Here is a 24,877-nt window from a genome sequence, read left to right as displayed (position 1 = left end):
GGAAAGAGGTGGGAGACCCAGCTCTGCTCCCCATCCCAAAACTGAGATTCACAATGGGGAAGGAAAGGAACTTTAATGAGAAATCAAAACATAGGGAACCAAAGTGCAAATCATCCACCCCCCATGGGGGGGCCATCCTGAACCCCACATCATCCCCTCAGCCCCCTTCAGGCCCCCAGCGCAGGCCCAGGGCCTGGAGCTTCTGCCTCAGGTAGCTCTTGAGCTGGGGCAGGCCTCTCTGGGACTCCAGTTCCTCGAAGGGTAGCTGTGGGGAGAGGATAGGGCAGCAGGTTACCCGCAGGCTGGCAGTAAGGATGCGCCACGGGGAAGGCCAGGGCCACTCACCGGCAGGAGCTGGTAGCCCATCAGGCCCAAGTGCCGCTCCCTCAGGGCCCTCGAGCCCAGCAGCACCCTGCCATCCCGGCAGAAATGCCAGCGTTCCCGCAACACCAGCACCACCCTGCAGGGGGAGGGACGTGACTCAGGGCATGGCGGGCAAGGTGGCCAGAGTTCCCCCACCCTGCCTCCGTTACCTCTGAGCAGGGTCTCGAGTAGTGGGGCTAGAGGCAGCCTGGCCCTGTAGGCAGGACCTTGGTGGGTATGGCAGGAAGGGGTCCTGGGTCCTCACGGGAAGCACAGCACCAGAGCTGCCGACGCACAGCAGGAAGTCTGGAGGGGGAGCAGGGTCGGAGGCCTTAGCCAGAGCTCTGTCTCCATGGGCCTGCCACCTGCCCCTCGCTCACCTGTGCAGTAGCCTGGAGGCACAGTCAGGTCCTGGCGGTATTTCTCCTCCCCCAGCAGCTGGCGCAACCCCTCAGCTACTATGTCCTTGTGACTGAGGAGAAAGGACACCAGTAGCAGGAAGGGCCCGGCCCCTCATCCTAGTCTGTCCCGGTCTAGTGCCACCACCCTGGGTAAAGCCCTCTGCTGCTTCAGGGCCCAGTTTTATGGTGGCCGAGAGCTCCTTAGCTTTGGCTTCATGGTCCCTCTGGCTTTTCCACTCTGCTGCTCCCAGGCTGGCCCCTCCCCTTACCCCAGGCTGCCCCATCCACCTGTACTTGCAGCGGGCACGGTCAGTGATGAGAGGCTGGGGAAAGATGGGCACTTGCTGCCTTCGGGGAAGGCGGGGACCCCGGTATCCTGGGAGCTCCAGCTCCACGGCTGTGTCCAGCAGGGAGAGGTAGCGACGCACAATCAGAGCATGAGGGGTGCCTGTGGGGAGGCGGGGACTGGGGCTCCGGGCTGCAGGCCACCCTGTTCCCCTGCCTCTCCAGCCCTCAGGGGCCCAGCCGGCCATCCTGGCTGCGTACCACTGATGTAGTTGATGAAGCCAGGGGAAAAAACAAAGTGCAGGGCTCTGAAGGGCAGGCACCGCAGTTGGCACAGTGACATCAAGATGTTGACTGTAGCCAGGGGTGCCACCCCTGCTTCCCGAGCCAGGATCCTCTCAAGGCAGGGCATAAACTGCTGTTCCAGGGGCAGGTAGTTCAGCCGCCCAAAGGGCAGAACCAACTTCTGTACCACCTGTGAAGGAAGAGCAGTTCATTACCCAGTGTGAAGTATTTCTGCAGTCATTTTTTACAAGCTAAGCCTTAGAGAGGCTTAGCCCTCAAGTTTGTAACACTGCTGTAAAGACAGGACAGTCCCTACAGCCTCACAGTTCAACAGCAAAGCAGTCACAAGCTGCACGTGACTAATCACCAGACAGGCAGAGGGGACATCACTGTGGGGTTTGGCCCTGAAGACTTCAAGGAGAGGGATGGGTGGAGCTAGGATGGTGCTAAGAGTGCTTTGGGAAACTGCAGAGTTCCAGGAATGCATGCTGGTGACAGGAGGTGGGCAAGTCACAGAGAGGGTGTAGGAAAAGATGCAGGTCCCAGGGGACAGAGAGGGTGTGTCTGCTTCAGGAAAAGGATAGCTGAGCTGCACAGGGTGCTGGGCCTGACGAGGTCCCTGAGAATGACTGAGAGATGCACTGGAGGGTGGGTGGTAAGCCCACCTTGCTGCTGAGCTGGGTTTCCTGAACCACCAGGAAGTGGGCAATGGCTTCCAGAAGCTGGGGCTCCCGTAACCGGTGCCGGGCCAGGTGCTGGGCCAGGAGCACCATCACATGGGGAGTCAGTTCCTCTGGCCTTGCCTCTGTGAAGAACAGCCTGTCATGCTGGGCCTCGGCTGGACCTCCAGCTGGCTCAATTCCACCTCAGCCCAGCCAACTGAGACCACCTTCCTCCTCCTGTCAACCCTCCCAACCCCGTCTGTCTTTAACCCCCTCCAGCACCTGCCAGGCTGCTGATCAGATGCTGCCGTGGATACCGCAGAAAACGGGGACAGCTTAGAGCAGCTTCCAACCCTTGCCCACCTCGGAGAAGGGGCTGCAAAGGGGGAGGTGGCTTCGGAGGGAGGCGGAGCCTTCGCTCCTGTTCCAGGGCACACACCAGGGGACCATCAGACGGAAAGCCTGAGGGGGAGAGGTAAAAGGCAGCCTGGTAACAGAGCTGTGCTGCTGCTCCAATCATGGGGTTACTTGAATTCCCCACCTTTCACCTCTCTGTTTCCTGAGCAAGGTGTGCTAGAGTTTAAGTGCAAACACTAAAGAAATGTAAAGTATCACGTGGCTATGAGGTATCAAAACGGTCTGTGGGGAGTACATACAAAGATGGCAAATAGGCTTTCATCTTGTACCAATTGTGACAAATTATGGTGGCTTCCTAGGGCACTCTATTAGCAGGAATCTGAGGTGGCACCCTAGCGAGGCTGGAAGGACTGCGTTTTTCTCATGATGTCTGCTGCAGACATAGGACGGGAGCAGGAGCAACCATTCCTGGGCAAACGCCTGAGAGGCTGGGTCTCTGTCCGTTGTCCTCTACTGTTCTCCCTATTCTTAACACCCAGCCCCCCAGGCGCCCACCTCAAGCCCCTCCTCACCAAGTAAGACTGCAAGGTGCAGACACACGTGGATGGTGTGAATGTCAAAGGAGGGGCAGTTTCGGATGATGAGCTGACTCAAGTCCTGCAGTGTGGCCTGCTCCACAGGAGGGGGCCGTGGCCGAGACCCCAAGAGCTGGCCCAGACGACGAAGCGCCACCGAGTAGTGGTGGACGCGCACTTTGGTGGGGTTCTGGCCCAGCCAGCGCAGCAGCTCCCCAGGGCTCTTTGCCTGTTCCAGAAGCCGCTGCAGTCCTTGCACAGGACCTGCACTGGGGCCTCCTCCAAGAGGCCGGTCCGCCCATTTGCTGAGCCCCAAACAGCAGGGCTGTACTGGAGGGATCAGCAGCAGGCCAGACAGCCGAGCAGGGGAGGTCTGAGCAGAGAGCAGGACTCGAAGCATGGAGTTGGGTGATGGAGACCCTGAGGGGCAGCCCAAAAAAGGGGGTGAGGTTTTCTCCAAAGGGGAGAAAGACCTGCTACCTACTCCTTACCTCACTCCTCATTTAGGGGGCCTGTGGTCAGAGCAACCCTTTGTGACTGCTCTGGGCCTCTTCCCCACCCCGCCCCTCTGCCTCCTTCCACGCCTTTGAAACAGCAATCATAATCCTCAGTGGGCTCAGGGCACTATTTGCAAAGCAATTCCACATGCACCATCTCTGATGCTCCTTACACGCCCGTGAAGAGTAGGCAGGGCTGGCATTACCTCATTTCACCGGTGGAGAAACGCAGGCCCAGAGCAGCTAAGGGGTTAAGTTAAGCCTGAGGTCATTAACCGGGTTAGTGGTCGCGCCCAGTCTGGAGCCCAGGCGGCACCGGCGTGCACTCTCCCGACCACCTCCCTCTCCCGCAGGAGGCGGCGGCGGCACAGAGGGTGGAACGCGGGCTCCGCGGCTGGACGGCGCTGGGTTCCATGCTGGGCGCTCCCACTCACCAGCGGCGTGACCTTGGACAAGTGGCTTCGTCTAAGTCTCCTCACCCGTGAAATGAAAACGCAACGCCCACCTCGCAGGGCGCGCGTGGAGCCCGAGTGCACCGCTTTGCGATGGCGTGGGGTCGGCGAAGTCGGGGGCCCCCACACCCACCCCGACCCAGGGACGCCAGGAGACCGTGGCCGCTGCCGCTAACACCAGCTCCCGCTGCCCTCCCACAGCCCTCCCCGCAGGCGCCACCCCTACATGACTCCCCGGGCCCTGCGCAGGTCGCTCCCTCAGTCGGTCTCGGGGCCCGGGGGCCGGGTTCCCCCCGCGGCCTCCTCATCGGCTGGCCACCGAGTCCGCCATCTTCCCAGCAGCCCCCAGATAGCCGCCCGGACACCAATCCCGAAACAGCTATCGACCAGCGGAGACGTGGCTCCCGGCAGGCACTGCGAGCCAGGGAGCCGTGAGCTCCGCCCGCGGGAAGTGCGCGCGCGGCACCGGGGGCGGGGCCACGGAGGCCGGCGCCAAAGCCAGAGCAGAAGGCAGGGGAGAAGGGAAAGCGGTGGGCCAGAGCCGAGGGCGCCGTCCGTGCCCTTCTCTCCCAAGGGGCGAGGAGTCCCCGCCCGCCATCCCGCACACACTCAGACACACTGCAAGAGTGAAAACTTCACAGTTACTTTAATCTGCACAAGTTCCGGGGAACTCCTATGCCCCTCCCCTTCACCTGCCTCCCACCGTCCTGGCGTCCCCAACTCAGGCCAAGGAGCTGTCAGGGATTGGAGGCGGCTGGGTCCTCCGGCAGAACGCTAAGACGGGCCCCGGGGGCGGCCGGGCTCTGCCCGGGGCCGAGGCAGCGACAGCAGATGCCCGACCCCGAGGAGCCCACTCCCAGTGCGGACTGAGGGCCAGCAGCCCCGGGAGGTGGCCCCGAGCCCCGGTGGTCGCAGGGCGGGGCCTCTGCCAGCCCCTGGAGTCTTCTGCGGCGCAGGGCTGGGCTCCAGGGCAGCGGGAAGAGGCAGGCCGGAGAGACGGGCCTGGGCAGGCAGCAGCTCCCGCTGCGGCGCGGGGAGCAAGGTCCAGAGGGGCCGGCGACGCTGCCAAACGCCCGCGGAGGCACTACGGGCGGTACATGGCGAAGGCCAGGAGACTGAGGAGCAGGGTGAAGCCGGCCAGGCCCAGAGTGGCGGTCAGGGGAAAGAAGGGCCGGTACTGGATCTGGCAGTACCAGAGCAGCAGCAGCAGCAGGAGCAGCAGGGGCAGCAGCAGGCTGCCGATTTCCAGCCCGGAGGGGCCGGGCTCGGACCCCGGCGGGCAGGGGGGATTTGGGGGGCCGACCCTCGTGGACACGTGGCAGTGGAGAACGCAGTTGGGAGGGAGGTGAAGGCTGCCCAGGGTCTGGGTGTCGTCGCCTAGCAGCTGCCCTTGGTAGATGAGTCGCACCTGCTGTTCCCGGCCAGGAAACTGGGTCCTGAGGAGAGAGGGACCTGGGTAAGAGAGCAGGCCTCAGGCAATCCTAGTCCCTGGCCCCGGAACAACACTCCCACCCTTCCCCTGCCCTCCACAACACACCGGCCCTGGCCTGGGAGGGGCAGACTGCCAAGGGAACAAGTGCAGTTGTGATCTGGGGCGCTCAGCGCCTCCAGTATAAAGGAGGGCTGGGTCTTAGGTCTCTCCTGGGGCCTTCTGTGACCACTCCCCCCACCCCTGTCTTCAGCATTGCTCCTGCCTCTTGACCTACGTACCTTTTCAAGGAGCCAATGGTGTCGTGGGGCCAGGCCCTGGCCACCTGCTCTGAATCATTGAGGAATTTCAGCCGTAGCACGAGGGGCTCCTGCGGGGAGTCCGGGGCTGGTGGTGTTGCTGTGACCCCCGTGCTGGGCTCTGGCTGTGCAGCTTGACCTCTGTGTCTCAGGCTGGGGGTCTCTGCCCCTGGGACCTCCGCTCTCATGGTGTCGGTAGCTGCCATGGCTGCGCTGGGCTGGGATGGCGTTGGGGTCCCTGACGGCTGGGGCAGTGGGTCCCCGCCCTCAGCGGTGTGCGTTGAGACCCAGGCGAGGGCCAGCACCAGAAGGCAGGCAAGCACCGAGAAAAGGACGGTCACCTCATCACCCACCCCTTCAATCAGGGTCATGGCGCCTGCCTTGCCCGCCGTGCTACCGAGCTGGAGAGGCACAAAGAGCCCGTGAGGCGCGGGCCCTCTGACCAGGAGCCCTGGAACCTCCACAGGGTCCTGCCCCCACCCCACCGCGACGCTCCCACCGTCCTCAGCCTGGGTTCCCTCACCCACCCCAGGGTACGGGCTGCTTTGCCTCCCAGTCGCCCCAAACTTGCCTCCGGGTGCCCCTTCCCATCGCCGAATCCCAAGTCCTAACTTTCTGTCATCTGAGCTCGAGGTCTTCAACCAGCTCCCAACTCACCCAAACCCTATCCCAAGGTAAGGGCCTAAGCAACGCCTCCCCTAAACTTCACCCCAGGCAAACTTCACGCCCATGCGTATCTATTCTCCTGCCCACTTCACCCCAGTGTGTCTACTCCTTCACCGACTTCACCCCATGCTCATCTACTCCGTTGCTAAAGTTTCTCCGAGGTGGGGGTAGAGCCTCTGTGCCCCCACCCCCCGCCCCCCGCATTACGGTTCACCTAAACCCCACCCGCGGCACAGGACTGCTTCCCAGGCTTCCCCCACAGCAAACGTCAAACTCCGCCCCTGGGCAATCTGGAGCCTCCGAGCGTCACCACCCACCCAGCTCGGTCCCCTCAACCCCACTCCGCGGAGGCCCAACTCCACGCCTTCTCTGGAAGTGTCTCCAAGCCCCGCGGGCTGCCAGACCCCAGATCCCGCCCGGAATCCGAGACTTCACGTTCCCTACCCCCACCCCTCATCACCCCTCCCACCTTCCCGCCCCCCGGAGCCGCAGGAGGGCACGGCGATCCAGGGCAGGGCGGGCGGGGCCCGGCCGGGGCCCTGGGCGGCGGGGTGGGCGCGGTCACGGCGCGGGGACTCACCGCCCGGCTGCCCCAGCTCCATCGCGGCCCCTCGGGCACTTCCGGGCGGGAGGCGCGGAGGTCGCAGGCACCTGAAGCACCCCTCCTTCCTCGCCGCCGCGGCCCGGGGCATTGTGGGACTTGTAGTCCGGCGCCGCTCTGTCTCCGCCCTCCGCCCTGCGGACCCACGTGCTGGGCTCCACCCGCGGTTCTCTGCGCCAGCAGATCGCGGAGGGGCCGGTGGGGACGGCTTTGGGGGGTTGCGCTACCGGCTAGAGGTTTGGGCGGCAGCAGGGTCCGCCCCCTCCCCCGCCAACAGCCAGAGCATCTGTCACACCAGACACCGACGTCAGCTGAAGCACGTCAGAACACCCGTGTTCGTGATGCAGTGAGGAAGGCTCTGAGGAACTCAGGTGGCCCCTACCCTTATGTCAGAGTGGACGCCAGAAGGCACTTTGGCCACCAAAATTAATTCTTCAGCCCAGAGCCCAATATCCATGGGCTGTCCCACTAGGCTGGCCAGGGATACCCATCCTCAGGGCTGCCCCTTTCCTTGGTCCCCTCCTCCACCTTGCTCTTTCAGGACTGGAAGAAGCATAGACCTTGGAACCTGGCACAAATCCTGATCCCTTATCCTGTGCTTCTCAGCTATATGACCTTGGGTGGGTTATTGAATCTCTCTAAAGATTAATTTATTCCTTTCTGAAACATACGTCGTAAGTCAATCATAAGGAAGAAATTAGATGTTTTATTTAAAAGTGTGAAAACTAAGGTACATGTCACACAGTAGCTATTTGCTCACCTCCGCTCAAAGCTGGTCTCTGGAATCGGGTCCTGGTGTGTTACTGTGTGGATGACATTGAATCCCAGGCCTGTGGATATCTGTGGATTTTTCCCTCTGGGCTCCTGTAGCCACAGAGATCTCACATCCTGGTTTTTACAGACCAGTCTTGATTTAAAATAATCTATCCTAGTTTTCCCATAGTTCTTGCCTACTGTGGGAGCAAGTGGCCCAAATATTGCCTTAGGAATGTCAGTCTAGATTGATACCATACAGAACTAACCTATCTAGTTCCATCCCTCCTGTTCATCCATTTATTCTACTAACATATTTTTATTTTTTTATTTTTTTATTTTTTTATTTATTTATTTTATTTATTTTTTTTTTGAGACGGAGTCTCGCTCTGTCGCCCAGGCTGGAGTGCAGTGGCGGGATCTCGGCTCACTGCAAGCTCCGCCTCCCGGGTTCACGCCATTCTCCTGCCTCAGCCTCCCGAGTAGCTGGGACTACAGGCGCCCACAACCGCGCCCGGCTAATTTTTTGTATTTTTAGTAGAGACGGGGTTTCACCGTGGTCTCGATCTCCTGACCTTGTGATCCGCCCGCCTCGGCCTCTCAAAGTGCTGGGATTACAGGCGTGAGCCACCGCGCCCGGCTTACTAACATATTTTTAAAAGATGTACTATGGCCAGGCGCGGTGGCTTATGTCTGTAATCCTGGCACTTTGGGAGACCGAGGTAGGTGGATCACTGAGGTCAGGAGTTCGAGACCAGCCTGGCCAACATGGTAAAAGCCCATCTCTACTAAAAAAAAAAATACAAAAATTAGTTGGATGTGGTGGAGGGTGCCTGTAATTCCAGCTACTCAGGAGGCTGTGGCAGGAGAATCACTTGAACGCGGGAGGTGGAGGTTGCAGTGAGCTGAGATTGAGCCACTGCACTCCAACCTGGGCAACAGAGTGAGACTCTGTCTCGAAATATATATATGCATATATATATATATATATATGCACACACACTATTTGCCAGGCATTGTGCAAGATACTGGGAATAAAATGGTGAATCAGACCATCTTCCTGCCCTCATGTGGCTCCATATACTAGTAGAGGAGCTAGTCGTGTGAACAGCCCATCAGAGCTATAACAGGTGTGTGCTAGTTGCTGGGGCAACACATTTGAGGAGCTCTTTGCTCTTAGTATCTCTTTTGGGAGGTATACCTGGTGCTACTTCCTGCTGTCAATTCTAATTAAGCATCTAAAAGAGATGTTGGATGTTACTTTTAGAATTATACAACATCAGAACTAGGTTTTCTGTTCAACCACTATATTTTGCAGATGAAACCCAGAGAGGGCACAAGATATCCTTAAGGTTATGCAGGGAGATAGAAACACAGACACAGATTCCTCAGGAGCTTAGGAGACCCTATGTGTTGATTAGCTTGCACCAGGTGCTTTGGAAGGTACAAGGAACTCAGGAATAGTGACTGGGTTGGTACTGGGGCTGAGTTGTGTGGGTAATCAAATGGTGGACAGCTTCATGCTGGGAAAAGATCCAGCTTGGCCGGGGAAGTGGAAGTGTGTGTAAAAAGGACGATGTGTGTCAGTGATGCCCGAGGATATCTGGGGGTAGCAGATACCCTGCAACATCTCTGGGAGATTTATTGGCTGGGGCCACTGCTCTGCAAATGTCACCTCTTGTAGGTTTTAGGAAACGTGTGTGTGTGTGTGTGTGTGAGTGTGTGTGTCTTGGGGTGGGTGGGGGGGGGCCGCTAACAACTGCAGCCCACTTTGGCAATGGCACTGCAGAGGACATTGCAGGGAGCTACCTGACCCTAGAGGGAGTGAAAGGACAGGATGGACAAGGGGTGAGGACAAGAAAAATTAAGAGCCACGTGGGCTTTGGTTGGTCTCTCCAATGGGATGAGTAGGGGAGAAAGGCATATATTTCATCCCTCCCTCTTCTTCCTCTGTGTACCAATGGGGTCGGGTAGCATTTAGCTAATCTCCCAAGTCCAGCAGGGGGACGGTCTTTTAGGAGAGGCCGATCACGAGAAGGTAAGAGTAGAGACGAGTTTGTTCAAAGTGTCATTTCCAGGGGCGTGCCGATGATGAAGCGCTCAGGGAGAACTGGAAATAGCAGCCCAGAACCCATCCCAGCCTCTTGAGCTGCAGCCGGCAGTGGAGAGACTGGGCAGGGAGCCAGGGAGAAAACTCTGGCAGCCGGGTGGTCTCTAGGGCTGACCTCGGAGCCTGGGGACAGGGGAGCCTATGCCGCACTGAAGGCGGGACGCTGTAAGCGAGGAGCGGCTGGGCCTGGGCGGGCTCCTCGACCAATCAGCCTCGGTCAGCAGCACCCTCAGGCGCAGGGCACTGTTTGGGCATTGCCTAGAGATCGGACACCCGGCCCAGATCAGCGCAGGGAGGCGAAAGCGACAGCCGGGCGCGGGAGGAGACCAGGGCAGCTGTCCCCTCGGAGAGGGTGGCCCTCGAGGCAATGTGGGTGGGGGCTGGTGAGGAGGCGGAAGGGCCGAAGCTGAGTGGGAGGGGCCCGGTCGCCTGGGCTGGAGCGCGCGGCTCGGGGGTGGAGGCTGAAGAGTCAGCTAGCGAGCGAGGGGCGGGGGCGCCCGGGCCGGCGCGCAGGAGGGGCGGGGGCGGCGGGGAGGGGGGCTCGGGCTGCGTGTGCCGGAGCCGGCGGGGGCGGCGGTGCGTGCGCATGACGCGGGGGGAGGGCCCGGGCCGCGCGCTCCCGGTCCCGTTGTTGTTGCCGCTGGAGGCTGCTCCGAGGCAGCGGGATCACGGCGCCGGGAAGCGCTCGGCAGCGGCGGCCACAGCGTGCGCGGCGGCGCCTCCTGGCCTCGGCCTCCGGCCCCCGGCCCCCGGCTCCATGCGCTAGCCCCGCGCCACCAGCCCAGTAGTCCCGGCCCCGCCAGCCCCGCGCGCCCGCTCGCCGCCGCCGCCGCCTCCGCCGCGCCGCCCCGGGCCCGCCTCAGGCCCCACGGCTCCGAAGCCATGAACTTCCAGGCGGGCGGGGGGCAGAGCCCGCAGCAGCAGCAGAGCCTGGCGGCTCCGGGGGGCGGCGGCGGCGGCGGCGGCGGCAGCGCGGGGGGCGGCGGGCAGTTCGGCGGCGCGGGGCCCGGGGCCGGGGGCGGCGGCGTCCCCTCGCAGCAGCTGGCCGGCGGGCCCCCCCAGCAGTTCGCGCTTTCCAACTCCGCGGCCATCCGGGCCGAGATCCAGCGCTTCGAGTCCGTGCATCCCAATATCTACGCCATCTACGACCTGATCGAGCGCATCGAGGATTTGGCGCTGCAGAACCAGATCCGCGAGCACGTCATCTCCATCGAGGGTGAGCGAAGCCGGGGGCTGCGGGAGCAGGGGCGCGGTGGCCTCTCCGGCTCCGGTCGAGGGCTCCACGGGCCGGTCCTGGCCATGCTCTCCCTGTCGGGGGTCCTTGCGCGCTTGAGGTCCAGGCCACGAGGTTTGCCGATCTGTGCTGCAGAACCGGCGGGCAGCTTCGCCATATCTCGTTCGGGGACACTTTGGGGTTGGGGGTTTTCTGCTCACTGTGCTCCAGGGCGCGAAGGTGGTGTCGCTTCGGGGGGCCAGGACCAGATCTATCCAGGCCTGGCCGGGGAAGGTGGGCGCGGCAGAGGGCTTCAGCTGCCGGGAGGTGGGGCCGTGACCGGGGAGGCATCTTAGCCGCTGCCCGGGCCCTGCTCCGCAGTGGGGCGGGGGATCGGAGCCTCGCGTTAGTGGATGGCAGCCTTCCCTGGCCCAGCGCCCGCAGGCCTGGAGGGTGGCGCTCGCCGCGGCGCCCTCTCCCGACGCACACCCCCTACGCCGCGGCGGCCAAGCGGGCGCGGGCCGGGCCTGGCGCTGGGCTGCGGCGCCGCGACCGCGTGGGAGGCGCCGGCAGGTCCATCCGCGCCTTGGCCGGGTCGTGAGCGCGCCAGGGACCCGCGGCTCCTCGGTCTGGAGGCAGCCGCGGGGCAGCCGGGCGCTGACTGACCTCCAGGGACACCGCACCCGGAGTCGGGGACTGGAAATCCCCGGCCACTGCGCTGCCTAGCGCTTTTTTCTCTGGGCCCTTAGGCCCTGGACTTTCGACCATTGAGGGCACAGGAAGTAGGGGCACGCTGCTGGTAGATGGCTCGCAAGCCCTGGTGTGGTGGGTGCTGGCGGCACCCGCAATCAGGCCAGTGGCATGGTGACCTTCGAGCGGGCACGGACAGATGGGCCTCGCCCTGGGCCATCTGCTTCCTCCCCCAGCTCTGTTTGAAAGGGGACGCCCACCGGCAGGTGGTGGGTTTGGCCTCCGTGGAAATGCAGCGAGAGCCAAGGCCTTTTGCGATAACATGGAGTTGTGGGCAGGGGCCTGTTCCTGACTTGGGCCTTAAGGTTAGGGCCCCACTCCCAGCTTCATCTGCTTGCCTGAGGTTCTGGGGGGTAGTGCACCTGAACACCTCCCTTTCTACTTTCAGAGGCCCCCATAGCTGAGGAAGGAGTATTGGGTCTGGGGGGACCCCATGTAGTGCTGGGTCCTATCTTTTGTTGTGACATGGCAGTCTGACTTCCTTCTGCCTTTTCCCAACCGGTTCTTATTTCTTTCCTCTCAAGGCTGAGTTCTCTGTGAACTAATTAGGTGACAGAAAAATCTCATTAACGTGGATCTGAGTAAATGGCCTGAATCACCGCTGTAGCTGGGGACTAGGAGATGGCATTTGTGCGAGCCCTGGGCCCCAAAGAGAGAAGATGACCAATTTTTCCTCTTAGATCTGAAGAGGGTGGAGGCGGGAGAGACATCGTTGCTGCAGCTTCACTGTCCTTGGAGGAAGTAAAGACATTCCTGATTTGCTCCAAGCTTGCCTTCCCCCAGCTCCTTCTGGAGGGCGACAAGCCTCGTGGGCTGGCCACAGGAGGGTGGGGGCACATCTGCTTCCGAGCTTTTCCCAGAGCAGGGACAGGTTTCCGGGCTCCCCAGCGCTCCAGCTTGATAAGCAGCGACCCCTCCTCCCCAGCTCAGGGGAGCCTCTGGTTGAGCATCTTTTGTGATGTGAAGGCTGTGATTCCTGGGGCGCCCTTGAGTTTTTTGCCTCGTCTTAAATTTAACACAACAGGCAGAATTTCCCCTCCTAGAGCCCTCCCCTGACCAACTTCTCCATTGCGGTTTGGAAATACCCCACGGTTCCAGCTACTAGGCCTGGAATCTCGGCCTCACCCTCGTGAAATCCTGGGAGCCGGTGTCTCATTGTCACCAGACCGACCCAGCTGCGGCTCACACATCCATTCTCAGCCCTGCTGTTCCCACTCCTGGGCCCTGCTGCCCTGCTCTCCCTCCCTCCCCCCTGCCCAGCCTCTCCTGGCACCGTCATCTTTATCCACCTCACCTCTCTTGCGTTCCCACTTTTCTGCTGTAGACAGTCTTCAAAAGAAAAAAAAAACACTCCTTCTTCAATTTTTGCCCTATATTCTTCCTGCGATAGAACTCCTCTCCATCTGCCAAACCATATTGCTTCTGTCCTGCGAAGCCGCGTCCCCACCTTCTTTCTGCAAGGAGGGAGAGGCGCAGACTCCCTGGGCGTTTCTGAGCACACTCTGAGGCTGGACTGAGACTGAGCCCTCCACCCCCAGCCCCAGGGTCGAACAGACCTAGGCTGTTACATAAACACAGTGTCAGCTGGGAGCCAGCTCCTATGTTTCCTGGGGGTAAGCCTCTCCGTGGAAAGGGGCGGCATGTTCCGAGTGTATAACAAAGCCTCCCCCACTGCTTAGACTTCGGTGAAGGGTTTGTTTGTCCCAGCTCTGAAGGTGACGTGGGACCTGCGGTCAGGATCCATTCGGCTCTGAGGAAGTGCAGTGGGCACTTAGGCCTCCTGTAGTCTCTCTGCCACTCATAGTCACTTCTGACCCTGTGTCCAGGGCAGGAGGAAGCAGGGGATGTTTGGCTTTCCTGTGTTTCAGGACAGGATTTGAGGGGAGGGAGACCATTTTGAAAAGTTCCTTTCCCACCAGAGGCCAAGGAAAGAGGAAACCTGCCCATTACTTGGGCTGAGGGAGTGGAAGAAGTACCACCTTCAGCTGGGAGGGAGAGCTGGAGGGCTCACTATGTGCAGAACCTCTGAACCACCTTCACCTCACTAGTGGGGAAACTGAGGCTCAGAGAAGGAAGGGAGCCAAGCGGGTACAGCCAGAGAGAGTCTGGGCCTTCAACAGGAGCCCGCTTCCTGCTTGGCACTCACCTACAGAGAGCGCTCCCTGACAGCTTGGGTTTCCTGGCTGAGTCCTAGAAAGAAGGATGCAGGAGAACCAGGGCCTCAGTCCAAATGGGGACACTGGGCATGTGGAGTGCAGGAAGTTGGACCAAGCTAGCCAGGAGCCCCGAGAAGCTGTTGGGAGAAGCAGTCTGGGATCCAGCAGGTCCTGGGAAGGTCTGCTGGTCCCAGTCAGTGTGTGCAGGTGAGGACCCCCGCACAGAGGAGGAGCAGGGGCTGGGGGAGGGGCTGGGGTCCCCTCTGGCAGTTCCGGAGGAGCTCCCCAGCTGGAAGTGGAGGTGGACCTATTAGGTGTGTGTGTGCCATATGGCTACTATTGTGTGTGCCGGAGCTGGGCTTTGTCAACTGGGTGACTTGCTCAAGTTTCTCCATTGTTTTCCCCCTAGGGCTTTTTTTTTTTTTTTTTTTTAAACAGTTACTTTGAGCATTCCAGCCAGCCTGGCCTGGCCACCAGAGCGTTCTCACTTACACCCTTACCCACTCACTCTCATTCAGTTCACAGATTGCCTGCCCTGGGCTGTGGGCTTGGTGACATCCTAAAGGGACTATGGTAAAGAGATGTGGTGGTTTCTTGTTTGGGTCAAGCCTCAGCTAGACAGAGAAGGGGCCACAGCTGTGACCACAGTTGGGTGGCAGCTCAGATGGAGAGTAAGATGGTGCACATGGCAGGGCGCGGTGGCTCACGCCTGTAATCCAAACATTTTGGGAGGCCGAGGTGGGCGGATTGCGAGGTCAGGAGATTGAGACCATCCTGATCTAACACGATGAAACCCCGTCTCTACTAAAAAAATTAGCCGGGCGTAGTGGCGGGAGCCTGTAGTCTCAGCTACTCGGAAGGCTGAGGCAGGAGAATGGCGTGAACCTGGGAGGTGGAGCTTGCAGTGAGTCGAGATCGCACCACTGTGCTCCAGCCTGGACAACAGAGTGAGACTCCATCTCAAAAGAAAAAAAAAAAAGATGGCACACGCCCTGGCAGCCCACAGCCCTCAGCCCTTAAGCACACCTGGGGTTTTAGTGTTTGTGTCTGTTTCTGTTTGTCATGTGACTTGATCCTGGAGGACTGGCATGATGATCCCTGTGTTTGTGCCAGGGGGCTCTCTTGAGCTTTCCTTACTGTTCCTCGGTGGGTACTCCCTGGCCGGGCCCCGCATTCCCCTGTGGGCCCTGCTGCACCACACACTGCTGAGGTTGCCTTCAAAGACGAGGACTAGGGAGGTCTGGGATGGGTGCCGGGGACATGCATCTGGAGCCAGCCGGGGCCCCTCTGGCAATTTGTTGGTTTAGGGACTGAGTGTCTCATGGGGGCCTGGTTGCTTATGTAGGACTTTGCTCACAAGAGTTCTAGGAATTCTGAAAAAGAGCATAACCATGTGGGTGCTAGTAGCCAGAGAAAGCTTCATTTGTTCCAGACACATTCATTTAGCTCCTACTGTGTGGCCCAGTTGCATCTAGCACAGTGAAAAGCAGACCATCAAAGGAGAGGAAGGGAGAGAAGGGGCCAGAAGGTCTGGGCTTGGTGCGCCTGGAGAGAACGACTCAGCCTGTAGGAGGTGCCAGAGAGGCACTGGGAGTACAGAAGGAGACCGAGATTTTCAGAACACCAGGGCAGGGCAAAGGTCAGAGACTTGGGAAACCTCATCACTTCTTTCTTCCGGGTCAGAAGCCAGCACGGGAAGACCTGTCCAGCCTGATCTCAGGCTGCATGGCCTCGTGGGAACCCCTGGTACCCTGCTCAGTCCAGGGTCTCAGCTCTGGCTCTTCCCAGCAGTGGTACCCCATAGAGGAAGCAGTCCTTGTCCCTGTGGTGCCACCTGGCTATCTTCCTGTATCATTTATTTCTTTCATCAAACGTGTGCCAGGCCTGGGGGTCAGGACGGTTCCCACATAGAGGAAACAGAATGATTAAGATAACAGAGGCAGGAGAACATAGAGTAGCTCTTGGAATGGCAATTTGGACTCTGCAGCTTGGGTGTTAAGTTGTAGGAGATGGGTGGGTGAGGTGGGCAGGACCCTGGTGAAGGAGTATTTCATGCTTTCTCCAGTATTTATTTCCACCCTGCCGTGTTCCTAGAAACCACAGGAGTTGGTGCGTCATTCTGCAGGAGATGGGCGTCACGAGGGTTTAAGCCTTTAACAAGGCTTGAGCCACGCCAGTGTCCACACCACTCGTTTGTGCTTGTGAGCCCCCTACCAGCTGTCAGCACATTCCTGGCCCAGAAGCAGAGGGAGCGAGGTACCCTTCTTGGAAAGCAGATGTAGCCTGGGAAAGCCGAGGCTGTGGGGAGACAGACACCCCCATAAGAACTCCCATGACCCTGTGTGGCATTGCCTAAACATCCACCTGTTGTGTTAGTTTCTTTTTAATATTCAGGTAACTGGAAATTAGTTTAATCAGATGCTTTCCTCCTGACCCCTAGCTGACTTAAACCATGCAGGCCAAGCAATAAGGGAGCTCATTTTGGAGCGCGGAGTTGAGGTGGGGAGGCGGGGTGAGCCCAGCCACCTGCTTTGAGGGTGCAGAGACTGGGTGGTGCATGTTCCACCCAAGAATGTTCTTCCCTCTGCCAGGCTCACCGCTGGGGGTTGGAATGAGGCTGTGCAACACTTTGTATCTCATAGTTTATTTTCCGAGAGGAGGGTCTTTTTTGGATTTGCAAGTATCATTTCCATTTCACAAGTGAGACAGCCTAGGTCCTAGATTAAGTAACTTTCCTGAAGCCATGCAGTGAGCGGAGGATGCAGGGATTTCCTCTGGTTCTCCAACTCCAGGTCTCTGTGGTTTGCCTTGCATGTATGGGCTGAATAAGTTTTGGTGGCCACACCACATCAGCCCTTAAAAGCTGCTTCTACGGGAAACTTTATGAGAGTCAAACAGACCAGAGTTTAACTCTTGGAAGCCTTTAGAATATAATTTTAGGGTGAACTAGGACTCCTGCTCCCTACTATAATTTTCTTCTGCTCCCCACTATAATTTTCTTCTGGATGTCTTCAGTCTCCAACTGAATTGAATGGTGACTCTCTGAGGCGTCTCTCTCCCATGGGTAGCACGGATGTAGCATATAGTAGACAGATGTTTGCTTAAGAAACATATATATATATATATAAAATATATATGTATATATGTGTGTATATATATTTTTGGAGACAGGGTCTCACTCTGTTGTCCAGGCTGAAGTGCAGTGGTACAGTCCTAGCTCACTGTAGCCTCAAATTCCTGGGCTCAAGCGATCCTCCACCTCAGTCTCCCAGGTAGCAGAGACTACAGATATGCACCACCACACCCAGCTAATTTTTTCATTCTTTGTAGAGATGGGGTCTTGCTATGTTGTCCAGCCTGGTCTTAGACTCCTGGATTCAAGCGATTTTTCCACCTCGGCCTCCCAAAGTGCTGGGATTACAGGCATGAGCCACCACCGTGCCCAAATGCATATTTAATTCAAATTTCATTTTAATGTGTTTAAGGGATGAAAGTAAATACATGGGCCGGGCGCGGTGGCTCAAGCCTGTAATCCTAGCACTTTGGGAGGCTGAGACGGGCAGATCACGAGGTCAGGAGATCGAGACCATCCTGGCTAACACGGTGAAACCCCATCTCTACTAAAAACAATACAAAAAATTAGCCGGGCGCTGTGGTGGGCGCCTGTAGTCCCAGCTACTCCGGAGGCTGAGGCAGGAGAATGGCATAAACCCGGGAGGCGGAGCTTGCAGTGAGCTGAGATAGACTCCGTCTCAAAAAAAAAAAAAAAAGAAAGTAAATACATGCTTGTTAAAAGCCATTCACATGTAGAAGTAGGAAGGTGGCTGCCCGGCCTCCCCTCTCCTGGGGGGATCTGCGGTGGGCGGTCAGATCTGCATCCTTCTGGTCTTTTTTCTATGAACGACTCTTCGACTCTTCGCTGGATTTGCTGTTACTAGGCTTTTGCAGCAAACGTGGGCTTGTTGTGGAAAATGCTTTGCTGGGAGAAGGGGAGCCAGAGATTCACAAAAGGAGGCTCCTGCATTCATTTACGTATTTGGCAGCTCCTAGGCTGGGAGTCAGGATACCTGGGTTCCCGTCCCTGTTCTGCCACTAACTGGCTGTGAGAGCTGGGGCAAGTCTGCTCTGGACGCATCTTCTGAGAGTCACATTCTGGTTGTCTATGCAGCTAGCTGTGACCCTGGCGTGAGTATCTGGAACAGGCCAGGCTTGTCTCCCTGGCCAGGGGTCTTGTCTGTCAAATGAGGACCTGAGCTGGGGTCCCTAAGATCTGTTCTGAGGCTGCCTCTGTCCCTGCAGCACTTTGAGATGCGCTACCTTGGAGCCCTCCAGGAACTGATAATCAGAAGGGATCCTGTGGGGAGAGGTGAGATTTTCTGTGCCTCCGTTTCCTTACCTGGGATGGGTCATGACAAAGCTGCCACCGCCTCTGCCACTTGGTAGTGCTGAGGATTGAGACCCCCTCTCTGGTGTGTTTAGAACAGTGCCTAGCGCATCATAAGCACAGGTGAAATATCAGGCATTATTCTGAAAGGTGGCAGAGTATCCTGTGTAAGGGAATGCTGTTTATTATGTACCTCCTTGTACGCTTGTCTCATTATTGCTTTTGGACAAATTTTCAGAAGAAAATGGTCAGACGCTGGGGTCGGCACATTTTTAGGGCTTTTGCGGCACTCTGGCACACTGCCCTCCAGAAAGGCCATTTGCTTTCCAGGCATAGAGACAGCCTGGAGTTCCCTGCCTCACTTCCCCGGGACCCCTTCTCCATCTGATACGTAAGAACAAAAAAAGACTAAATGACCCTCGTTGTTTTACTTTGCTTGACTTTGATTACTAGTTCATCACTAGCTATTTAATTATTGGATTCACTTTGACTATTAGTGAGATTCAATATTAAAACATCTTTGGGGGGTCATTTGCATTTTGTTCATTCTCTACATATCCTTTTTTCATTTTACTCTTGGTTTGTTACTCTTTTTTCTTTTTGTAAAAATGGGGTTTCACGATGTTGCCCAGGCTGGTTGTAAACTCCTGGCCTCAAGTGATCTTCCGGTCTTGACCTCCCAAAGTGCTGGCATTTCAAATGTGAGCCACCATGCCTGGCCTCCCCTCCCTCCCTCCCTCCCTCCATCCCTTTCTTCCTCCCTTCCTTCCTCAGAATATTGGTCTGTCACCCAGGCTGGAGTGTAGTGACGCGATCATAGCTCACTGCAACTTCAAACTCCTAAGCTCAAGCAATCCTCCCACCTCAGCCTCTTCAGTAGCTGGGACTCAGGCATGTGTCACCACATCTAACTAATAATTTTTAAAATTGCCTTGTAGAGATAGGTTCTGTGTTGCCCAGGCTGGTCTCGAACTCTTGGCCTCAGGTGATCCTCCTGCCTCCACCTCCCAATATTGAGTTGAAGACTGTTTTAATCTCTTTTAATGTAGGTTTTTCTACAATGTACATCTATCTGTCTGCTGCAAGTCAGGCACTGTCTGAGCCCCATAATCAGTACTTTGGCCTCAATGTGCCCTGAGCTGAGCAGACAGTGCCATCCTCTGGGCCACCCAGGAGGCTGAGGCTGGCTGTGCCTGCTCCATACCATATCCCCAGATGGCTGTGCCTTAGGGCTTTGTGCCTGTTCCTTTTTCTGCCAGAACTCCTCCTTGCCACTGTAGGGGTGCCTGCCTACAGCAGCTTCCCTTTTGCCTTTTCAGTTTGGTGTTTTGATAGCTTGCAAACCTGAAACCCCAGGGCCTGGAGTGGGATCAAAGCCTGTCACAGGGGCAGAGGGAGGACCAAAAAGTCTAGACCCCTCCAGGGATCTCTGCTCTGCTTCTGCTGGGATCCCCACCCCTTCCTGGGCCTGGGCTTTTCCAGGCACTGGTGGGTGGCACTTCTGTGCCTGGAGGATGTTTTGGTTAAAGATGCTCTAAATGTCTTGTCCAATCACAGTTGTACAAAAAAAAAAAAAAAAAAAAGATACCAGAAAGGCAAGCCCCAGAGCCTTTGTTGGAGAAGAGTTGGGACATTTTGGAGGCTGTCCATCACTCTGAAGCAGCACCCTCCACCACCACCCCCCGCTACCCCATTATTGCTTCTAGATTGTTCTGGATGGTTCTATATTGGGTGATGTGGAATGAAGCCTGGCCTTCATTTCTTCTCTCAGGGCCTGAATAGAGTAGAGGTTAAGAACCTGGGCTCTGGAGCCAGGCTGCCTAGATTTGAGTCCCAGACCTACCACTTGGGAGCTGTGTGACCTTGGGTGAGTTCCTTAACCCCTCTGTGTCTTAGCTTTGCCATTGGTAAAACATGGGCATCCGTTTCATGGTGTGGGCGTGAGAAGCAAATCAGTTAACGTCTGCAGAGTTTTTAGAGCAGCCGCCGCCCTGAGGATGTGCGCCCTGGGTGGCAACTGTCTCATTACTTATCTCAGAGGCTCGGCTGTCATCACTGCCTGCATAGGGGTGTGTGAGGTGAGGGCTGCATGAGATCACGGGAATGACCGTTTCCAGACCTGAGCCTGAGAGCCCAGGTGGCAGAGTGTGGGGTACGTCGGTCTAGCTCATCCAGGCCCAGGGGCAGGGACCAGAGGGGGCAGGGCTGTCACAGGGCCTGCACATTACCACGAGCACCCAGGGTCATCTTTGATGTTTTGCCTGTTGTTGTTTTCTCTGATTCAGCACTGTGCAGTAGACATGGGCGAGTCACATGTGTGAACTTAAATTTTCTTTTTCTTTCTTTCTTTCTTTCTTTTTTTTTTAAAAATGAGAGAGAGTCTCGCTTTGTTGCCCAGGCTGGAGTGCAGTGGTGTGATCTCAGGTCACTGCAACCTCTGCCTCCCGAGTTCAAACAATTCTCATGCCTCAGCCGCCTGAGTAGCTGGGATTACAGGCACATGCCAACATGCCTGGCTAATTTTTGTATTTTTTGTAGAGACAGGGTTTCACCATGTTGGCCAGGCTGGTCTTGAACTCTTGAGTTCAAGTGACCTGCTTGCGTTAGCCTCCCAAAGTATTGGGATTACAGATGTGAGCCACCGTGCCTGGCCGATTTTAAATTTTCTTTTTTTTTTTGGAGGTGGAGTCTCACTCTGTTGCCCATGCTGGAATGCGGTGATGTGATCTCAGCTCATTGCAACCTCCGCCTCCCCAGTTCAAGTGATTCTCTTGCCTCAGCCTCCTGAGTAACTGGGATTACAGGCATGCTCCACCATACCTAGCTAAGAGATGGGGTTTCACCATGTTGGCCAGGGTGGTCTCGAACTCCTGACCTCAAGTGATCCGCCCACATTGGCCTCCCAAAGTGCTGGGATTACAGGCCTAAGTGAGCCACCGTGCCTGGCCTGATTTTCAATTTTCAAGTAGCCATATTAAAAAGGTTTTTTAAAAGTGAGATTAATTTTAATTTATTTAATCCAGTATATTCAAAATTGTATAAGTCAGTTCTTATGTTGCTATAAAGAGACACCTGATGCTGGATAATTTGTAAAGAAAAGAGGTTTAGGTCGGGCCCTGTGGCTCACGCCTATAATCCCAGCACTCTAGAAGGCCGAGGTGGGCGGATCACTTGAGGTCAGGAGTTCAAGATCAGCCTGGCCAGCATGACGAAACCCTGTCTCTACAAAAAATATGAAAATTAGCCAGGCATGGTGGCGTGTGCCTCCAGTCCTAGCTACTCCAGAAGCTGAGGCAGGAGAATTGCTTGAACCTGGGAGGCAGAGGTGCAGTGAGCCAAGATTGCACCACTGCACTTCGGCCTGGGTGACAGAGGGAGACCCTGGCGTGCGCGCGCGCGCTCTCTCTCTCGCTCTCTCTCTCACACACACACACACACACACACATAACACATGGAACTGGGTGCCACTTTGGGAGGCCAAGGTGGGCAGATCACTTGAGACCAGCCTGGGCAATATAGTGAGACCCCATCCCTACAAAAAAAAATTTAAAAATTAGCCAGGTATGGTGGTGTGCACCTATAGTCCCAGCTACTCAGGAGACTGAGGTGAGCAGACTGCTTGAACCCAGAGGTCAGGGCTGCAGTGAGCCGTGATCACACCACTACACTCCAGCCTGGGTGACAGAGCAAGACCAGTCTGCCTAAAAATAAATAAATAAATAAATAAATAAATAAATAACACATGCCTATTGGTTGTAAAAATTGAATACTGAAGTGTACCCTCTTTGATTCAACTTTTTTTTTTTTTTTTTGAGATGGAGTCTCGCTCTGTCGCCCAGGCTGGAGTGCAGTGGCATGATCTTGGCTCACTGCAAGCTCTGCCTCCCGGGTTCCCGCCATTCTCCTGCCTCAGCCTCCTGAGTAGCTGGGACTACAGGCGTCCGCCACCACGCCCGGCTAATTTTTTTGTATTTTTAGTAGAGACGGGGTTTCACCACGTTAGTCAGGATGGTCTCGATCTCCTGACCTTGTGATCTGCCCACCTCGGCCTCCCAAAGTGCTGGGATTATAGCCCAGTCTTTTTTTTTTTTTGAGACAGAGTCTCGCTCTGTCGCCCAGGCTGGAGTGCGCTGGCACAATCTTGGCTCACTGCAACCTCCACCTCTTTGGTTCAAGCAATTCCCCTGCCTCAGCCTCCCGAGTAGCTGGGATTACAGGGGCATGCCACCACAGCTGGCTAATTTTTTCGTATTTTTAGTAGAGACGGGTTTTCACCATGTTGGCCAGACTGGTCTCGAACTCCTGACCACAGGCAGTCCACTCGCCTCGGCCTCCCAAAGCACTGGGATTACAGGTGTGAGCCACCATTCCCGGCCTGATTCAACTTTTCAAAAGATTATATTAAAAATTCAGGGCTGGGCAGAGTGGCTCATGCCTGTGATCCCAGCACTTTGGGAGGCCGAGGCGGGTGGATCACGAGGTCAGGAAATCGAGACCATCCTGGCTAACACAGTGAAACCCTGTCTCTGCTAAAAATACAAAAAATTAGCCAGGCATGGTGGTGGGCGCCTGTAGTCCCAGCTATTCGGGAGGCTGAGGCAGGAGAATGGTGGAACCTGGGAGGCGGAGCTTTCAGTGAGCCGAGATTGCGCCACTGCACTCCAGCCTGGGTGACAGAGCAAGCCTCCGCCGCCCCCACCAAAAAAAAATCAGAATAATGTGCCCTTCTCAGTCATGTAACAAATACTACTCTGTCGAGCACGCACCGAGTGGTGATTGACAGCAGACAAGTCCATTTAAAAGTCTTGCTGAATTCACAGTAGTTTTTTGTCCCTGTGTGTTTTCTTAAAACCTAGAAGTACAACTGTTGTTGTGTGTGGTAGGTGACAAAGTGTGTTAATGTTAAGGGGTACTCATGTTCCCACCTTGGGTCCTGTGCTAGGTGGGAGGGTGGAGCCCAGATCCTGCTCTTGCGAGATGAAGTGCACACGGGCCCAGGGACTGGGCTGCTGCCACTGTCAGTCAGCATCTTGGCCACCTGCTAGGGGCTTCCCTCGGGATCGTGACAGAGGCCTCAGTCAGCAAAGCCATAGTCTTTCCTCACCCCATCCTGGCATTTTAGGCAGGGGCCATTTCTGTAAGTGTTTTTTGTTTGCGTTTGTTCCATACTAAGTAATATATGTAATAGCAGAAAGTGTGCAAACACACACGTACTCTTGGAAGCTGTGTGGCACAGGAGGAAGCCCCCTGTCTCTCCGCCCACTTCGTGGCTGAGAAACAGGGAGAGCCCCCCACCTTGGAGAGCCCCCCACCTTGGAAATGAGGCGCTCATGGACTGTGCCGGGAAGAGCCTTCCCACCCGCTCTTGTGAATGTCGGGGAGGACCTGGGGCTTTGTGGGAGCCTGAGAACAGGCTGCAGGGGGCAGCCCCTGCCTGCAGTGCACCCTTTGTGGCATCTCAGATGGGGTGTCCCAAGCCCAACTCCAAGAGGATCTTGTGAGGATTTCGTGCTCCCCCAGCTGCGGTGCTGTTTAGGAGGGAGATGCCGTCCTGAACCCATGTTTTTTGTTTGTTTTTTTGTTTTGTTTTTTTTTTTTTTGAGACGGAGTCTCGCTCTGTCACCCAGGCTGGAGTGCAGTGGCCGGATCTCAGCTTACTGCAAGCTCCGCCTCCCGGGTTCATGCCATTCTCCTGCCTCAGCCTCCCGAGTAGCTGGGACTACAGGCGCCTGCCACCTCGCCCGGCTAAGTTTTTGTATTTTTAGTAGAGACGGGGTTTCACTGTGTTACCCAGGATGGTCTCGATCTCCTGACCTCGTGATCCGCCCGTCTCGGCCTCCCAAAGTGCTGGGATTACAGGCTTGAGCCACCACGCCCGGCCCTGAACCCATGTTACTAGATTCTCATCACATCCCTTGGCTGTGGAGCACCAAGAACCCTCCTGGCTTCCATGCCTGGGAGAGGCTTGGTGTGAGGTGCCACTTGAGCCTGCTCTGTGCCCGGCACTTCTCTGTGTGGGTCCTGAGCCGTGCAGCAGCCCCTGAGAGATGTGTGGTGAGCTCTGAACCTGGGGGCAGTGGTGCCATGAGCCCTTCCTTCCCAGGTGACCCCAAAACTTGATCAAGGGTAAAATAAAGCAGAGGTGCAGATGACAGCCCTGCTTAGGCTGGGAGTGGGCCATGTGGGTGTGCCTCAAGGTGCAGTCCCTTTGCTCTGAGTGGGAGACGGGCCTGGAACATCAGCTGACTGAAAAGCAAAGCATCTCCACTCAGGAGCATCCTCAGAGCATGTGCTGAGGGTGGTGAGCAGGTTTCTGTGCAGTGGCCTGGGGCATGAGGACAGCGGTCCAGAGCTTCGGCAAGCCTGCAGCCCAGTAGGTACCACTAGATGTGGCTTCACTGCAGTAGTGATTTTATTATTAAAATTGCTGGTGCAGTATGTTTTCAAACTACTCAAATGTGCCACCCCACACTCCAGCACTTTGTGTTTGTGCTGCAAATGTCACAAGATTGACAGCTCCTGCTGCAGGTGACAGGAGTTACAGGTTCTAAGCCAGGGACAGCAGGACCAGATCTGCTATCTCAGAAAGAATGGTAGTGTGGTAGCTCATGCCTGTAATCCCAGCACTTTGAGAGGCCA

General features: G+C 56.8%; 3 protein-coding genes across 12 annotated transcripts in view; 1 reads left to right on the top strand and 2 right to left on the bottom strand.

The window, feature by feature from the left end:
• Nucleotides 1-54: 54 nt before the first annotated feature.
• On the bottom strand, nucleotides 55-4,264 carry LOC105474907 (Fas activated serine/threonine kinase). Of its 4 annotated transcripts, none has more exons than XM_011729802.2 (10): nucleotides 4,104-4,264; nucleotides 2,926-3,348; nucleotides 2,279-2,458; nucleotides 2,000-2,139; nucleotides 1,311-1,524; nucleotides 1,053-1,161; nucleotides 744-835; nucleotides 534-669; nucleotides 346-460; nucleotides 55-265 (listed from the first exon to the last, which is right to left on the bottom strand). In XM_011729802.2, exons 1-10 carry the CDS (start codon nucleotides 4,183-4,185, stop codon nucleotides 158-160), a joined length of 1,599 nt encoding a protein of 532 aa, XP_011728104.1. In that variant the 5' UTR covers nucleotides 4,186-4,264; the 3' UTR covers nucleotides 55-157. The 4 variants fall into 4 exon arrangements, with proteins under 4 accessions (XP_011728104.1, XP_011728103.1, XP_011728105.1 ...); XM_011729801.2 differs by having other exon boundaries at nucleotides 1,053-1,212; nucleotides 4,104-4,262; XM_011729803.2 differs by lacking the exon at nucleotides 4,104-4,264 and adding an exon at nucleotides 3,860-4,047 and having other exon boundaries at nucleotides 1,053-1,212.
• A 240-nt stretch (nucleotides 4,265-4,504) lies between these two features.
• On the bottom strand, nucleotides 4,505-7,167 carry LOC105474908 (transmembrane and ubiquitin like domain containing 1). Of its 3 annotated transcripts, none has more exons than XM_011729805.2 (3): nucleotides 6,852-7,167; nucleotides 5,588-6,006; nucleotides 4,505-5,313 (listed from the first exon to the last, which is right to left on the bottom strand). In XM_011729805.2, exons 2-3 carry the CDS (start codon nucleotides 5,974-5,976, stop codon nucleotides 4,962-4,964), a joined length of 741 nt encoding a protein of 246 aa, XP_011728107.2. In that variant the 5' UTR covers nucleotides 5,977-6,006; nucleotides 6,852-7,167; the 3' UTR covers nucleotides 4,505-4,961. The 3 variants fall into 3 exon arrangements, with proteins under 3 accessions (XP_011728107.2, XP_011728109.2, XP_070950336.1); XM_011729807.3 differs by lacking the exon at nucleotides 6,852-7,167 and adding an exon at nucleotides 6,741-6,755; XM_071094235.1 differs by lacking the exon at nucleotides 6,852-7,167 and adding an exon at nucleotides 6,589-6,707.
• Nucleotides 7,168-10,602: 3,435 nt separating this feature from the next.
• Nucleotides 10,603-24,877, top strand: part of LOC105474909 (ArfGAP with GTPase domain, ankyrin repeat and PH domain 3) — a 57,345-nt gene continuing 43,070 nt past the window's right edge. For 4 of the 5 annotated variants that reach the window (XM_024790654.2, XM_071094230.1, XM_071094233.1 and 1 more), the window contains exon 1: nucleotides 10,607-10,951. In XM_024790654.2, the coding sequence (XP_024646422.2) occupies nucleotides 10,618-10,951 (334 nt within the window). In that variant the 5' untranslated portion in view covers nucleotides 10,607-10,617. Of the gene's footprint in view, nucleotides 10,952-24,877 lie in introns of all 5 variants that reach the window. The other variant, XM_011729809.2, reaches the window with a different exon arrangement.

The sequence above is a fragment of the Macaca nemestrina genome, chromosome 4 (assembly GCF_043159975.1).
Source record: "Macaca nemestrina isolate mMacNem1 chromosome 4, mMacNem.hap1, whole genome shotgun sequence".
NCBI lineage: Eukaryota > Metazoa > Chordata > Mammalia > Primates > Cercopithecidae > Macaca > Macaca nemestrina.
The sequence above is the reverse complement of the archived record's forward strand: the minus strand, read 5'-3'. Positions and strand labels throughout refer to the sequence as shown.

Bases quoted from the DNA above. Each gene is read 5' to 3' on its own strand.
- LOC105474907 (XM_011729801.2), bottom strand. From the start codon at position 4,185: ATGAGGAGGCCGCGGGGGGAACCCGGCCCCCGGGCCCCGAGACCGACT. The intron at 1,525-1,999 runs GTGGGCTTACCA...CTTCCTTCACAG, and splicing joins AAACCCAGCTCAGCAGCAAG to GTGGTACAGAAGTTGGTTCT. The intron at 1,213-1,310 runs GTACGCAGCCAG...GCCTCCCCACAG, and splicing joins CTTCATCAACTACATCAGTG to GCACCCCTCATGCTCTGATT.
- LOC105474908 (XM_011729805.2), bottom strand. From the start codon at position 5,976: ATGACCCTGATTGAAGGGGTGGGTGATGAGGTGACCGTCCTTTTCTCG. The intron at 5,314-5,587 runs GTACGTAGGTCA...CTCTCTCCTCAG, and splicing joins ACCATTGGCTCCTTGAAAAG to GACCCAGTTTCCTGGCCGGG.